This window comes from Desmodus rotundus, chromosome 4 (assembly GCF_022682495.2).
Source record: "Desmodus rotundus isolate HL8 chromosome 4, HLdesRot8A.1, whole genome shotgun sequence".
Taxonomy (NCBI): domain Eukaryota; kingdom Metazoa; phylum Chordata; class Mammalia; order Chiroptera; family Phyllostomidae; genus Desmodus; species Desmodus rotundus.
This window is the reverse complement of record NC_071390.1, coordinates 51,158,410-51,174,858: the sequence shown is the minus strand read 5'-3', so window position 1 is coordinate 51,174,858 and position 16,449 is coordinate 51,158,410. Positions and strand designations below refer to the sequence as shown.

At 34.3% G+C, this 16,449-nt stretch overlaps 1 protein-coding gene across 1 annotated transcript in view; it reads left to right on the top strand.

The window, feature by feature from the left end:
* MICU1 (mitochondrial calcium uptake 1) overlaps positions 1-16,449 on the top strand; it is a 214,711-nt gene that overhangs the window by 88,645 nt on the left and 109,617 nt on the right. The window contains exon 6 of the mRNA XM_024561320.3: positions 13,859-13,973. Coding sequence (XP_024417088.1) covers positions 13,859-13,973 — 115 coding nt within the window. The remainder of the gene's footprint in view (positions 1-13,858; positions 13,974-16,449) is intronic.

Below are 16,449 nucleotides of genomic sequence, written 5' to 3'. Positions count from 1 at the left end.
CTGGGGTGCACGACACACCTCCGCCTCCCTACTCCAGGTATGGGGCTGGGCTTCTTTTTTTTTTTTAATAATAGGAAAATTCTTGCTTAAAAAAAAAAAACTATAACAGATTCCAGGGGAATGCACAAAGGAATGCACAATTCCTTGAAGCCTGAAGTTCTCCACAATTATTTCATAGTCACATATTATTTTAGAGGTAATGATTTAGCTCTTTTTAAAAAAACCCATTAACAACTTATCGTTAAGTTTTTTTATTTTTCCAGTTTAAAGCAAATTCTCTAAATGACAAATGCTTGACTCTGTTTGCCTCTTGAGGTAATTATTACCAATAATAATATGAAAAAGAATAGTTGAAGCTTTCTCAGTGTTTATTATGTGCCAAGCACCATTCTAAGTTCTTCCACGCAATAACTCATTTAATCTACACAAATACTCTTTTAGATAGCTTACTATGTTATTATCATTTTACAAATAAGAAATTAAAGTACATAAAAATTAAGTAACTTAATCCTTTTTTTTTGAACTGAGATCATACAGCTGGTAGGTGGTAGAGCCAGGATTCCAAACTGGTAGTCTGGCTCCAGAGTTCACCACTCTGGTTAAGCGCTGTGTTATACCATCTTTCATGTCTCTAAGCTATTTGTTTATACGATCTCTTTGTAAGTAGGAATTTCTCAGATAGTTACTTTATTTTACTCCCTTAAGACTATTTGTGCAAAAAAATAAAACTTGTTCTTTTACCTTCTTTTCTCTAAGACTGTTGAAGTTAATTTTTCTGCTTTGATAAAGTGCAGTTGGAAAACCATAATTAACCTGAAAAACCACATAGTGTTTCATTTTAAAGAAAGAAAATAAGAGATAAACAAACTTTAACACCTGAATGGAGAAGTCAGATTTCAACTTTACTGTTATTCTGATATTTGCTTCATTATTTTCTCATGTGACATGAATACCACTGGCATTTTGAAAAACATTTCTTTTTAAAATTTTTTAATTAAAGACATCTCTCTTAAAGTGAGCACAGTCATCTGTATTTGAAAAATTGAGTCTTGGCTCACTGTAATCAAGATAGTAAAGAAAATGATGTTTCTGCTACAAACTAAACTCTTTGCTCTTTCGAATATTGCTTGCTTGTGTGTTAAATGTAGCAGCATTTGAATGGGGCCACTCATCTAGTCAGTCTTTAGAGGAGCAAAAGTTTAGAATGTAGTTCTATTGCCAAAGTGAACTCAGGAACTGATTCAGCATTTTCAAGAAATCCTTTGACACCTGCTGCAATTTTCTCTTACCTTTAGTCTCAGATTTTTTCATCTTCTTCCTTTCTCATCCAAGGCCTTTAAATTATTTTAAAACCACTTTCTCATTTTTCTCTCTTCTTACAAATTAGCGATTTTAGTTCTCTTGTACATACGACAGTCCTAAAAAATCTCATTTTAGTGTTTGAAATATTTTCCTAGGGATATCCATTTTGAGAATCTCAGTATTTGACAACTATATGTAAAAGATTGATCGATATTATAGTATGCTGAATTGAGGATGAAAAACACATTATGGATTGCTGAACTTAGGATATAATAATAGTACAAGATGAAGAGAGTGTGACTTTGCCTATAGATAATCCTGTGTTCAAATATGGACTCTGCCACATACTTGATGGGTAACCTTGGCCAAGAGACCACTGAACCTCTCTGTGTCAGTTACCTTCTCAGTAAAGCCAGGACCGTAGGCAAAGTACCTGGCTGTATATATTACAACTATTTTGCATGACTTTGAGCATTTTACTCAGTTTATGGAAGGAGTTAACTATGATATATATTATCTTCTTTCTTGGTTTGTGTGAAATGCTACAGAATAGCATACCCTATGCATAATTACTCTCTCCATGCTCCCCCCCGCCCCCCCCAGTTAGATCGGGTGTAAAGATCTCCTTGTGCATGTAATGAGTAGTTGACTGGTATCAAATGGCTAGGACCTGAACTGAAGAGGGAACCCTATTTTGTTTCTCATGTCTGAGTTGTCCTGTGTCCACAGTGGTTCGTCTCACCCCTGTCACATCAATTCTAGCCTTAGGCTTGTAAATTGCTAAAAGAATTTTTTAAAAGATTTTATTTATTTTTAGAGGGGGCGGGAGAGAGAAAGAGAGGGAAATATTGATGTGCGAGGGAAACAGTGATAGGTTGCCTTTTACAGGCTCCCAACCGGGAACCTGGCCCACAACCCAGGCATGTGCCCTAACAGGGAATCGAACTGGTGACCTTTTGGTTTGCAGGATGACTCTGCTGAGGAGGGGGACCTACTGGAATGATGCTGAATGAAGATCAGGGGCTGGATGACCAGCTGGAGTTGATCAAGGATGATGAAAAAGAGGCTGAGGAAGGAGGCATCTTAAGCACATAGTGGGGTTTAGAAATCTTGTCCCATTATTTCTTTACGTAGGTGCTTGTCTAAGATCAAAATTTTCACCAGATCCTCTCCCCTAGCATCTTCAGCACATGCTCACAGTTCTCCCACCCTTGTTCCTCCCATTCATTCGTATTGTCCTGCACCTAGTCCATTTTCACTTCCTTTGATGCTCCTAGTAGTTAAGCCTTACCCTGTAATTTTTGCTTTTAATTTTGATACCTCTTTATGACTTAATAATAAAAAGGAAGTATGGTTTTTATCAACTGTATCCAAAATAATCTCTTGTTATGCAGGGAGTACAGTTCTTTTCTTTCATGTATGAGTTGAGCAGTTGCTTCTCTAACTGCAAAGGTAGTCTCATCAGTTGAGTAGCACCCGAGAGCAGCTTTGAGTTAGAGGTGTATGTGTTAACCTCTATGACCTCTAAGAGTGCTATGTGGGGCTCTTCAACACAAACCTAACAATGTATTTTTGTGAATGAGAGTTGGCATGTCAAATGCATCCTTTAGGAAAATAATTAGTGTGATAGTCTTAAGGTTTGTTTTCTGAAGTTGATACTGTGGGTTATTTTTATGAACAGCCTGATGTTTGGGATCTTTTTTCCCCTCACAACAAACATATCCCTAATAAACCAGGAATCTGAAGGAAAATCCCTGGGTTTTTTATTTTTGTATTTTATAATGGTTTATTTCAAATTCTTTGTTTCACAGTAGGCTCTACAAAACCCCTAGAATGCACCAAATACATTTTTCTTTGAGTCCTAGTCATTATTATGCATACCAGCACACACTACTCAAAGTATATTTCATTGGAGTGGGTGTTGGATTAAGGAGACAGGTAACTTTGATGTGGAGTGGAGAGTCTTGCAAAACTGCTTTTATGTCCTAATGAAAAAGTTGGGAAATACATTAAACCTGCTCATCAATACTTTGTGTCTAGTTGATGCCCTTTTTTGAGATTTTTGTTGTGTGCTAAATTGTTTTATCCTTAAACAGAAGAGCTTCAAACATGTCAAGATTCTAGGGAAATTGAAATAACTGGTGAATAAAATTTATTTTCTTCCATTTTGTCCTTTAAAAAAAAAGAGAAATATTTGCTTTCCCTTTAAGGTACAGGTAATTATTTGTATATTTTCTTTTTATAGTCATATGAGGTTTTTCTACAATGTAAGTTTCATTGTGGGGAGGTTAAATTGTGTTGTTGGGGTTTTTGGGGTTTTTGTACCTAGAAGATAATGTATAACACATATCTATTTAGTCCTCATTTTCTATTTCCATGTGTTCAGTGATTTTATAACAGATCTTAATAGGTCCTTTATATGTTATAATATTTTGTGATATTTATATATATTCAATTTGGAAGTTTTTGTTCATATAATCAATGTCAATTTTTTTCTTTTTCTCACCTTCTGATCAGGATTTCTGGCAGGTACTGACAGCATGTGCTTCAATTAATTAATGTTCTAAAAGCCATAATAATGCCTTAGGGACAAAGGTTCAGTTCAGTGCATGCTCATGCCCTTTCCCTTCTCCCTTCAGAGAATGATTTTATTCCTTTCACTTTAAATTAACATACTTTATCTTTAATATGACAATTCAAACACTGCACAAGTCCTTGAGAGTATAGTACCTAGCATAATTTAAAAGAAAGGATTTTTTAAAAGTTTATTATGTTCTTGATTAAATTGTTTATATTTATTGTAATAAACTTTATAATGTTATTTCACAGCATAGACTTAAAAACTATAAAAACTAACATCACTCAAAATATTCACAACTCCCACCCATTAAAAAACCATGGCAGGAAAATTTGGCTAGTCTATTTTAAAAAGGAAGTTTTCATATTATGTGTCACACAAGAGGTAAGCAAACTGTAGCACTATATTGCATAAGGAATACTCAGTTAATTGGGTCATTTAAATAGTCCTAGTTCCTAATTGAACTGTAATAGTAGCTTCTAGTGAAAACTTAATAGGTTTTTTCTTTTGAATTTTTTTGCGTCATAAATATAAATGTGCAGCTGTCGCTTAGTTGCACTTTGCTCAGAATGGCTTAAGGGGAAACAAAACATTTAGAAAGACGTCATTATTTTGCTTTTCTGAGCTAACCAACAACTTTCACTTGGAAAAGCTAGCAAATATATGGAGAAAATCATGAAAAAAAGAATATATAGATTATAGGCTGACAAAAGAGAATTTCAAGGACACACATAAGAAGTACTTTTTAAAATTGATGTTTAAGGCTTAGAGTCTTTAATTATAGCTTATAAATTATTAAAATTTCATTTTTTAAAATTTCTCTTGTACTTCATAAAAATATAAACTAAACTGTATTAGAACATCTTTTGATTTAAAATAATTATATAATTAATGAAAATCATAGGGTGCTCCTTATTTTTATGGAACATTTTTTATGTGCTTCCTTGTTTTTAAAATAGGATGTATTTTTAGTAGTCCCATTACCAAATTCCAAACCAATCATCCTATGGTTGCAATAGATTGCCTTTATCCTTGCCTTTAACTGCATTGTGAAACAAATCAACAGATACTTAAATAATTATATGAAAATAACTTATTGATAACCCCATTATCAATGTTTCTGATCCCTGAGATTCTAGTTTAGAATAGCTATGACACAAGTGTAGTGCTAAAGATCATAAAACAGATGAGATGCTGACACCTGTGAAGAAGAAAGCCACTTTCTGTTCTCTAATTACAGCAGAACAGTTTGTAGGAGCAACTTAAAACTTGTATGATAATTGTATGGTTTAAAGATTAAAGGTTCAAAATGACTTGCTTCAGATAGGGGTCCTTCGTAGAAAGTAAGAAGAGAAAAGAGGTAGAAACTGGTAAGCGTTTGGAAGTCTGGAATCTGCAGCATTGAGTAGTCAGCCACTGTTGTTGACGAAAGAGCACCAGTCTTCTTGACACTTTGACTATTGAAAGTAATATTCTTTGATGATAAAGGATTCAAAATCAAGTTTTACTGTATTCTTAAGGATACCTTATTAATACGCTTTATGTATTAAAAATAATGAACTTTTTTCTTCGAATAGGTAGTGGGGGATTGTTTATCTCTATTGGGTTCTATAAATATCACACATTTGGTGACTCTAGTGTAAATCCTTTAAGCTTCCAAAGGTCAATGAGCAGAGCAGTTACTTTATAGAAGAGGGCTTTCTTGCTTGCTTTTTTTACAGGAATTTATCCTTTGCATGCTAAGTTCCTATTGCCTGTGGAAAGGCCTGATTCATTTTTTCTGTTAGCATAGAGTGCATCTTCAGATGCAGCTTACAAATGGTGTCAAACACTTACTGTATTGCTTCCAGGAGTATGCATACTGTCTCTTTCCAGTCTCTGAGTTCCACCACTAACTAAAGTCTGTTGTTACCACATGTGTTTGATTATTCAGGTTGAAAAATGAAACAGTATAATAATTAAGAGCTCCCAAGAAGGGTATAATTACTTGGTTGTCCCAAATATTCAAACTTCTTTTATGAAGTTTTAAAATACATTTTTATTTAAGATTCTGTTTTGTTTGAATTTGGGGTCAATCGAACCCATTTGACTTATCATTATTGATTTGAAAGCATGAACATGGCTAACCATTACATTTTAACACCTTCATGTTTAGCTTTTCACCATGAAACAAGATTCCAGACTAACTTCCGTTTTCTTATTATTTAGCCAAAACGCTCTAGCATGTTTTAAGGTTACCCAAGTAAAGTTCTATGAAAACTACTCAAAACAGTTCTTTTCTCCTATTCCAGTAGAAATGGGTTCTCAGCCTAAACATCTACTGATGTGGTCTAGCTGCAGAGAATGTGTGAGGCGAGTTCTTACTTTGCACATTTATCTTTGCCATGATGCCTTTTTAAAAGTTTTAAACTTAAATAAAAAGCTTCTTCAGTTTTGTTAATTAAGAACAGTATAAAGAGCCATTACATTCTTAAACTGATACTCATTTTGAAAATGATTAAAATATGCATTTGAACAAGTCAAGGTATAAAGATATGATATGCACCTCATACATCATTAGCTCAACTTTCTCTTCAAGATAATTGAGCTGATACAAGCTAAGCCCCAAGGTAAATGTTTTACAATAGTGAACTGTGTTTTTCCTCCAAAAATATCCAATCCCATTAACAATTTAAGAAATTGCAAGCAGTGTAGATGCCTGGTATATTTCTGTGCATTTGATACAATATAACATGTAATAGTTCATGGCGTGGGTTCTGGAGTCAGAACATGACCTGTCATGCCACTCTGTAGCATTGTCACCGTGGGGTACTTATTTGGGCTACTTACTTATTTCATCTGTAAAGTGCTGATAGTAGAGTCACCTACCTCATAGAACTGCAGTGAGGCCTGAAAGAGATAATGCCAAGTGTTTAGCACAGTGCCTGGCTAGAAATGCAAACTGTAATTTTAAAATTCTTGATATGTCTTAATGGTTAGTGGTGTTCAAAGAATACCTATAAATGTTTGATTTCAAAATGATTTAAAAATTCTTCATCTAAATGGTTTCCTGGTGGATAATAGCTACTAGAACAATATAAAACAAGTGTAAGACTGGTGATCCTCGGAGTGAAACTTGTAAATTTTTATTCTTAAGATGCATTTTCATTATTTTTTTTCCAAGTGGAAGAAGGTGAAATACTATATTAACATTTTTCAAAATTAGTGCTGAGGTTGTTTTTACATGAAGTGATAGGGAAGCCTTTTGAAAACCATGTGACTAAAACCAAGACAGTTGCTGAGTTCAGAACAGTTCTGTCCCCCACTGATTGATTTGAGTGGCCAAAGTTCAAAATTCATTTTGAGGTTTAGATAGCAGATAATTGGTAATGGTAAAACATCAGTATTTCAACCAGAGAAAGAATATGCACACTTTGAAGCAGGTGTGCAGACTTAATGTGGTAGAATGAGTGGTTTTTCCCCTTCTAAAGTTTTTAATAATGCCTCAGCAGATATTGAGAACTAAAATAAATTATTTTATTTTATTTTTTTTAATTGGGACAAAGTTATTTTTTATATTCTGCATACCTTCCCTTGAAATGTAAGATAAACAAGTCAATTTAATAAAGTAGTATCATTTACTTGAAGTCAGTGCTGTTCCAGTAGACTTCTGAATTTTTATCATTGCTTTAATCACCTCTTCTGCCACTGTTTTTTTAAGCATCTTCATTTGTATTCATTTTCTCTATAACCATGTAGTTATAGCCATGAAACAGGAAAACATTTGCATTCTAGGCATTTGGAATAGTTCTCAGAGCTAAAGTGGTTAGAATTGGGACTGAAAAGAGAATGGCTTTCTGGCAGAATGAGGTTTATAGCGTCTTAAGCATTCGCCTTCCACACTTTGTTGCACAGTAATTTATGTTTGTTTGCCTCAAAAGCAATATTACCTCTGAAAAAATTGGAAACTCTTAAGTCAGGAGAAAAATAAATCATAAACTCCAAATTACAAACTTCTCACTTTAATTTTTATATGACATGTCCCTAAATTCTACCTTTCTGCAAATTCATATATATGATGGGGGAAGAAGAAGAATACATTTTAACTGTGCAACATTTTCTTTTGACTTGGAATACGGTGATTGTTTAAGATCAATATCTTACTAAGGTTTTGGCATCTCTCTGTATGCCAACCAAATAATGATATATGAGCATTACTTGCATGGGGAAACTGCTGAATTTTCTCTTTCTAATACTCCAGCCTCCCCACCCCCACCCCCAACCCAACCCAACCCCAACCTTAGGTAGAAATACTATTTATCATTTAGAAATGATATGACAAAATTGTATTTTCTAGAAGAAGCACGTTATTATCATTAATTTTTTTGAAGTACAACTTCAAATATTTCTTGAGGGGTTTAGGTAGACTTTGAAATGCATTTCAGCAATGTATAGAAATGTTAATATTAAAACAATCCAGTTATTTCAGCCTCATAAAGGTTGACCTCTTAATTTAAATAATAAAGGTATGTTATTTATCGGATTTTTTTTATACCAGGGGTGTTTTGAGCTTCTAGATGATATGGTAGCATCTATTTTACTGTCATAGTCCCATCAACTTCTGTTCGACAGGAAAAGTTTATTTTGAGCTATAGAACTTGAAAAGTGGGTATTTAGTAGGATAAATAATAAGATTAAACTCCTAGATATGATTTTTCTCTTTGACTTCAACTAATTGAATCCTAGAAGTCAAAATTATTGCCCCTATTTTGATCAGCCTTATAACACTTAGGATTCACTTTTGAGCACAGTGAGTACTAAGGACTTTGAATCACATCTGGAAATCCCAGTCCCAGAGCTCCTGATGGCACCTGCAACTTAAGCCAGATGTTTTGTAAGTGTATGTGATAGATCAGAAACCAGAGTGAGCATGCTCTAGCAACAAAGCCTTCCTGATAAAACAAACCAGGCTATAGACTCACTGAGAAGTGTAGCGATTACACATGTATAAGGTATGATTTGCTGTAAGTCTACTCTTAAGTCTTATCTAAAAAATAAAAAGAGGATAGTGCAATTAAGATCAATACCAGTACCCTTGCAAGATTATTTATTTGCCTTGAGGTCAGTAATTAGAATGTTTGAGAGATATTGAGCCTATAGCTATATTTCAAATTTTGAAACTAATAAGATCAAAGACTAGGTCATTTAAAAGAATAATAAAATAGTTAAATTTCAACTTATTTAAGTCAATGAGCACATTGTTTTTAAATATTTTGCATAATTTTGTTCTCCAAAAGGGGGTTCCCCAGGAAACTGAATAGAAATATTATTCTGATCAGTTCACCTGCATTCTGCTTTCCCAGCCTTAATTTCAGGGATTCAAGTAATTGCAATAGAGTTTGATATGTAGCTTCTAAGATGCATGTAAAAAGATACCTGTGTAAATTATCTTTAATTACAATCTCTTTTAAAAATACCCAGCTCTGTTTCACTTTCAGTATATATACTGGCATATTGTTAGAATCTTTCCTCAGGAACTTTATTATGATACAGGTTTCTCATATATACTTACTAAATTTTTTTCTTGTTACTGAAATGATATCTTAATATATTACAGTAGAATTGGAATATATTTCTTTTTTATTTTTATATACAGAAATTTCTTCCTTTTAGTTTGTCTGTTATATTTGTTATTTATATTGAATTTATTATGTGTATTGAATTAAATGCAAATCCTGGTGATAGATTTTCCTAGTAAAATGCATATTAATGTAAATGTTTGTAACCACCTCTGGCACACAGAAAGTGGACATTATCACCGATATGCTAAGAAACATCGTTTTCTTTGGACTGTGTGTGCCTCCGCATCACCTCTGAAGTGTATAAATGGTGCTGGCTTAGGGGAAAATGACTTAAAACTTAGTCACAGATTAGATATTATCCAAAAGATTAAGTGAAGGAACATTTTACTTGACATTCTCAATTTGTAGAATTAAATACAGATGAGACTTTGGAGTAAGAAAATAAATACCTAAAAACTTACCTCCACTTTTCTTGAATCTTGATTTTCCATTTTTACCATACTTCAGGACTTTTAAAACTTTATTCATTATCACACTTTGGTTTTATGACAATTTTGGTGTTTGTGATTAATGTCATGAGTTTTATGAGAATCGTCTTTAGAGTTTTGTCACTTATAAATTGTTAGAGTTAATAAATTAGAAATACAGGGGTTGGCAAAAGTAGGTTTACAATTGTGAGTATGTGAAACAGAGTTTACTCTGGTATTGTTATTTATTGTAATTATTACTATTATTATTATTAACCTACTTTTGCCCACCTCTGTATAACACTAAATATACCCGAATCACTCTTTGACAAGTGGATAAATTGGCAAGCATACATGTGACTCTTCTTGTACCCCAATCCCAACTCCAAAAGCATGAAAGAATAGTGTAACCTTTATTCTAAAGAATTAGAAGATTGTACTGCACAGGGCACATCGCAAAGCATGGCTAATTTTCAAATCCTCTTTAAACATCTTTTTGTTCCTCATTTTTAAGGAGCAGCTGTGAAACACACGCATTCTTTGTTTTTTCTCTCAAGCACACATATGCACACATGCTTTCTCTTTCCTCAGTTTTTCCTGGCTTTTGAAACCTTCTTTCTGTTCCCTCCTGGTCATGACTCATTCTTCTTTTCTGTTTACCTTTCTAGAGTCCTTTTTTCTTCGGTATCTTTCCTTCCAGATGTCTTCTTTGATTTTTTTCTTACATACAGCAATTTGGCATTCTTTCGGCCTCTCTTGCTCCCTATCAATCTACTCAGCACAGCAGAGGTCTCATACATAGTTACACAAACAGAAATATTTTCTCCTTTAGAGGACTGAGGGTTGCAAACCATGGACATATCCCATTTCATGTAGTAGTCGCACGTGCCTTTCTGGAGAAAATCACACTAATTGAGTTAGCACTGTGAAGTGTCATTATAATGTAGCCCCTGTGGAGATGTGTTCCAATAGAATTCTCAATTTACAATCAAAGTTCTGTTCAGTGACATCTTTATTATCTCTGCAGACTTTATAATTGTCCTAATGGTGGGGGTGGCTAGGCCTAAACCAGGACCAAAAGTGGATCTTGTAGAGTCTCAAGTATATTTAACTATATTTGTTTTTTATTGCTGAGAAACAAATCTAAAGCTTAGTGACTTAAAACAACATTAATCATTCCTTGTCTGTCATGCTTTCTGTGATTGAAAGGGAACAATTGGGAACAATTGGTTCTGGCACAGGCTCTTTCAGAGGGTGAAGTCAAATGTTTGCTAGGACCTGAGTCATCCAGGCTACCTGAAAATGCAAGATTTGTAAGTTATATACCCAAAATAATTGAAAACAGACAGTCAAACAAATATTTGTGTGTGAATGCGCGTTGTAGCACTAGGTGGAAACAACCCAAATATCTTTCATTGGATGAATGAGTAAACAAATTGTGGTATATATACAATGGAATTTTATTTGGCAGTAAAAGGAATACCGATTGATACTACAACATAAATGAACCTAGAAGACATTATGTTACTTGAAAGAAGCCACACCGTCTTGTATAGTTAAAATGGTGAATTTTATTACAATCAAAAATAAACCTCCAAAGGAAAAAATAAGGGAAAAGAAAGCTGTTCTGGATTAATGGATATTAAAGAGATAAGAGAACTAAATGCCGTTTATGATTGTGTATTGCATCCTGAACTGGGGAAAATATAGATATAAAGGAAATCGTTGAGAAAGTTGACTAAATTTGAAAGTAGACTGGATTAGATAATAGCATGTATTAGTATTAAGTATTCTGGTTTTCTTAAATTTATACTGTGATATGTAAAAGAATGTGTAGGAAATATATACTGAAGTATTTAGGTATAAAGTATAAAATGTGTCCAACTTTCAAAGTAGTGCAAAAGAAAATATATATATAAAATGATAAAACAAATAATGTGTAAGCTATTGGTGAATCTGAATAAAAAGTATACAAGAGCTCCTATATGAATCTTTACACTTTCCTGAGTTGAAAGTATTTCAAAATTAAAAGTAACCAACAGACCTAGGCTAGTCTTCATGTTAATTGTCCAGATGACTGTTAGGAAAATAATGTTAGGTATGCTTCTTTGGCGTAGCGGCCACTGCCCTTAGATTTTGTCTGGTTCTCAACTTCGGGATCCCAGTATATTATTTATTTTATTAGCTTATACCATTGTCTCCATACAGTTGTTACATAGTTAATATGAAGTACTCAGCTTCTGCACACATTTATTGTTCTGGCTAGTAATGGTATGCCTTTGGGAACAGATTCTCATTTTGTGTATTTTTCTTATTCATATGCCTTACTTTTGCAGTATCTTGGATGATTTTTAAAATGTAACTCTTTACTTCTTTTACTTTGAGAAATCAAAATAGTACCTTCCCAGTGAAGGCCTTTGCTGTTCCTGTTTTCATCCAGCAGCTTTTTCTGACTGAAATTTGTGTTTAATCTCTTGGTAGAAGGTCAAGTGTGGTATGAGATATAACCTTAATTTGAACATATGGGGCTATGCGCTCACTTTCTGTGTCTCGAAGTAATCTCTGAATGCTGTCCAGCAGGCCATGCTTTCTGTCCGTCATAAATGAGTCAGGTGGCCCTTTTCTAAGTAGAATCTGCCATAGGGATTTTGACCTTTCTGTGGTTACTGTTTCATATGGACAAACAAATATTCAGTGGAGACTATCAGTGGGTTTACTGAAAAGATCATGATACTTGGTACTTGTGTTTTCAATTGGTTAACTAATTTTCTTTCCTTTGTGGTGTATGATGGAATCTTCACTAGACAGAGGTAACCTATTGGGTAGCTGTGTGCCTGGATGCTGGTGTGGTGGCGCTTGTTGGTTTAGTTTTCATGATACTCCTCCCAAGGTTATGTTTGCAATGCTGCTTATTATTTGCACTTGCATGACATTATTACTTTGGTTGTGCTTTCTTGGTTTGGGTTCTTGACGCCTCCTATTTTGTTTTTTGGTACCCAGAATAATTTCTTGAATATCTTAGGTTGGCCCAAAACTTACGGAAATTAGTTTTAAGTCTAACTCTTTGGTGGATCCTTTTCAGTTTTTGAGAATATCTTCAATGTCACCGCTAAATTCATAATTCATGAATTCATAAAACAGGGTAGGTTTGCTTAAACACTTGCCAAACAGACTATTACTGCAGCTGATAATTAACTGCAAGCTTTGCGAGCTTCATAGATTAAAGAAAAGGAATATACACTTAGAGTGAAATCTAAGTTTTAGGAGAGTTTCATCATATAGCTAAAATTTAGGAGCTTCCACCAAGGTAAGAGTAATTATAATTAAAATAAACCATGTCTAAAGCTTGGCGCGCATGTCTGATTTGCCATTATGTTTTAGAAATGCTGTTTACTCTGTAAGCTCTTCTACGTTCCAAAACTAAGATTCTTGGGGGTCATAGGAAAAATTAAAATTAGTATATCAGAGACTAGTTTCTGGGCATTTGTGTGGGCCTTGGAAATAGTTGCTTGCTTCTTCATTTCTAATCACTAGTAGTATAGTTTTCGTGGCCAAGTGGAACTGACTTCGTTTTAGTTTTTTCATTTGCTTGTTTTGATTTTTTTTTCTACCTTATATATTTCTATGGAAGTAGGATTGTTTTTAAAACTAAGAAAACTAGCCCTGAATTGGATCTGTATATGTTAAATGGCAGGAGTTCATAAAACTGAAATTATTTTCCAGTGTTCATATTAATCCAGTGTTGAAACAAACAAGATTATCTTTTGTCTTATCATTTTAATCATCTCGAAAACTGTAAAGGATCCGTTAATTTGGAATGACCATCAGAGAAATGCTCATGACAAATATCATAAAACTGTCCAATAAATGGTGGGTTGTCTTTGACCACTTATGTTCTCATTCTGCTCTATCTTCTTTTTATCTTTTGGTGGGACCCATGTATCCAATAGAAAATTTCCCAGGAACGAGAAAAATTTGCGGATGAAGGCAGTATATTTTACACCCTTGGAGAATGTGGACTCATATCCTTTTCAGACTACATCTTCCTTACAACTGTTCTTTCTAGTAAGTATAAACTATTCTGTTTATTTGTTTATGGGCAACATACAGGACTGTAAAGAGTTAAGTTGATTGGAGGGAGAAACAAGACATGTTCATGAGTTAATTGATTATGTGACATAAAATTTCATTTATCTTGAAATCTCTGTAACTTTTGTATAGAACAACCTGACAAAGAAAACTAAAGTGTCAAGGTGAAGTTAAAAAATTTTTAGCCCTGGCCAGTTGGCTTGGTTGGTTGGAGCATCATCTTGTGCACCAAAAAAACCTGTGGGTTTGATCCCGGTCAAGGGCACATGCCTAGGGTGCGGGTTTGATCCCATACCTGAGGCAACGGATGGGTGTTTATCTCTCACATCCATGTTTCTTTCTCTCTATTTCTTTCTCTCCTCTTCCTCCCTCGTTCCTCCCTCTCCCTCTTCCTCTTTGTCTAAAATCAATAAAAATATTTTTTTGGGTAAGGATTAAAAAAATAATAAATAAAAAATAAACAACTATTAAGTTACATCTACCTTTAACTGTTTGAAGTTCTGTATTCTGTCAAGATAAATTATATGTTGCCTGCTCCTTTATAGCCTTTATTAATGTTTTTACTTCCCCAGTAAAATATATGTTGATCTATTATTTATTCCACTAACGTAGAAAAATGGTTCAGTAGTTCTAATTGTGTTGAATATTAATTTTTTAATCTTGGAGGATTACTATTTAACATACAAAATTCAAATTTGACTCCTTTAGAGTACCGATGAGTCCTGGGCTGGGTACTTCAGTTAATTAGAGTGTCATCCTGATACACTAAGGTTGCAGGTTCGATGCCCAGTCAGGGCACATACAAGAAGCAACCAATAAATACATAAATAAGTGGAACAAGAAATTGATGTTTCTATCTCTCCAAAATCAATAAATAGAGCATTGATGAATTTCTGATTTTCAGCCAATTTTGTTGATTAGTATAAAATTTTATTCCCCTTATTGTGATTTTTGTTAACTATTGAGAAAAACAAAACAAAATGTATGTTTTTAGCTTTCTGTGTACACTAATAAAATCTACCTAAATTGAACCAGAGAGATCTGGCTTGTATGTTTAAAGGAGGTGATTCTCAGGGGTTTTTTTTTCCACCTGGGACATACCAAACAAACAAAAAAAATCCCTTCTCTAGGCTAGTCATCTGTAAAGATAAAACTGTAAGACACTTTTAATAAATGACATATACAGTGCCTTCCATGGCCATGACCACTTTTACCCGTCCTCCCTCTGATTGACAGGACGATGAAGAATTGTGGACTGGTATGGCTCACCACACCTGTGTGTGGGGCACCAAAGTGTCTGAATAAACTCATGCGGGGCCAGTGCTCTGGCAGCGGAGGTGGGCACTGATGTGCATGAAGATCCCAAGTACTAAACTAATTAAAAACACGTATGATCTTAAGTTGTATAGTGTTAGTTGTTATTTTAAGGGCATATATTTTCAAAACAGGCTTCATTTCAAATCCTGGCCTCAGTAAACTTTTTCACCTGTTTTGTCTGTGAAATGAGGAGGGCAATAATACCAAACCCAAATTATTTACTTGAGGATTATGAGATCATGAATCTAAATAGTACCTAGTTTAGTGCATAGTATTTAGACTGTCTGGATTTTTATTCTTGATACCCTGTCACAACATGTTATTTCATGTCTAATTTTAAAAGCTCCATAAATCTTGTCATTAAAAAAAGAAACCTAGCTGAATTTGGTGGGGATTTTTAAAACTCTTATGCCACTTTGGATAGAATTTACATTAAATAGGCGTGATGTGGCAGAGAGAATACTGCGTTAAGTGAGGAGACTAACCTGGAGAACTGCATTGATGCATGATACGTGCTATGGAAGTCCTGCCAGTAAATGTTTGTTGGGCTGAAATGAAATTTTAACTTGTATCCACTGCTTAGTCCTATTGTCTGCATACCTTTCTGAGTGTCAGAAGTATCACAAAGCAGCTCCCTTAATTCAACCATTTAAAAGCAGATAAAAAAAAATCACATTGACCTTTGAGTTATGGAAACCCATCCACATAGTTCTGCTGGTCCCGGTGCTTTTACTTTTCGCTTCTTTGCCCCTGACTTAAACATGGCAAGTGATTTACAAAAAGTACTTAGAATTATGATGTCATATACTTTCTGTTTGTGTTAGGAATGAGAAAATATAATAAGGATATGATTTTAAGATTTTCTCTTTATCACTCGTTTTAAGCATTTTAATTATTACATGCCTTTACTGTTTCTCAGCCTTAATACTATTGACGTTTGGGGCAGGATAACACGTTGTGAGAGCTGTCCTGTGCGTTGTAGCCTGTTTGCTGACATTCCTGGCCTCTACCCGCTAGATGCCAGTGGCAAACTCTCTCTCTTCTCCCAGATGCAACAACCAAAAATGCCTTCAGGATTTGCCAAATTGTGCCCCAGGGGGTGGAGATGGGAGGAATCATCTCTGGTAGAGAACCA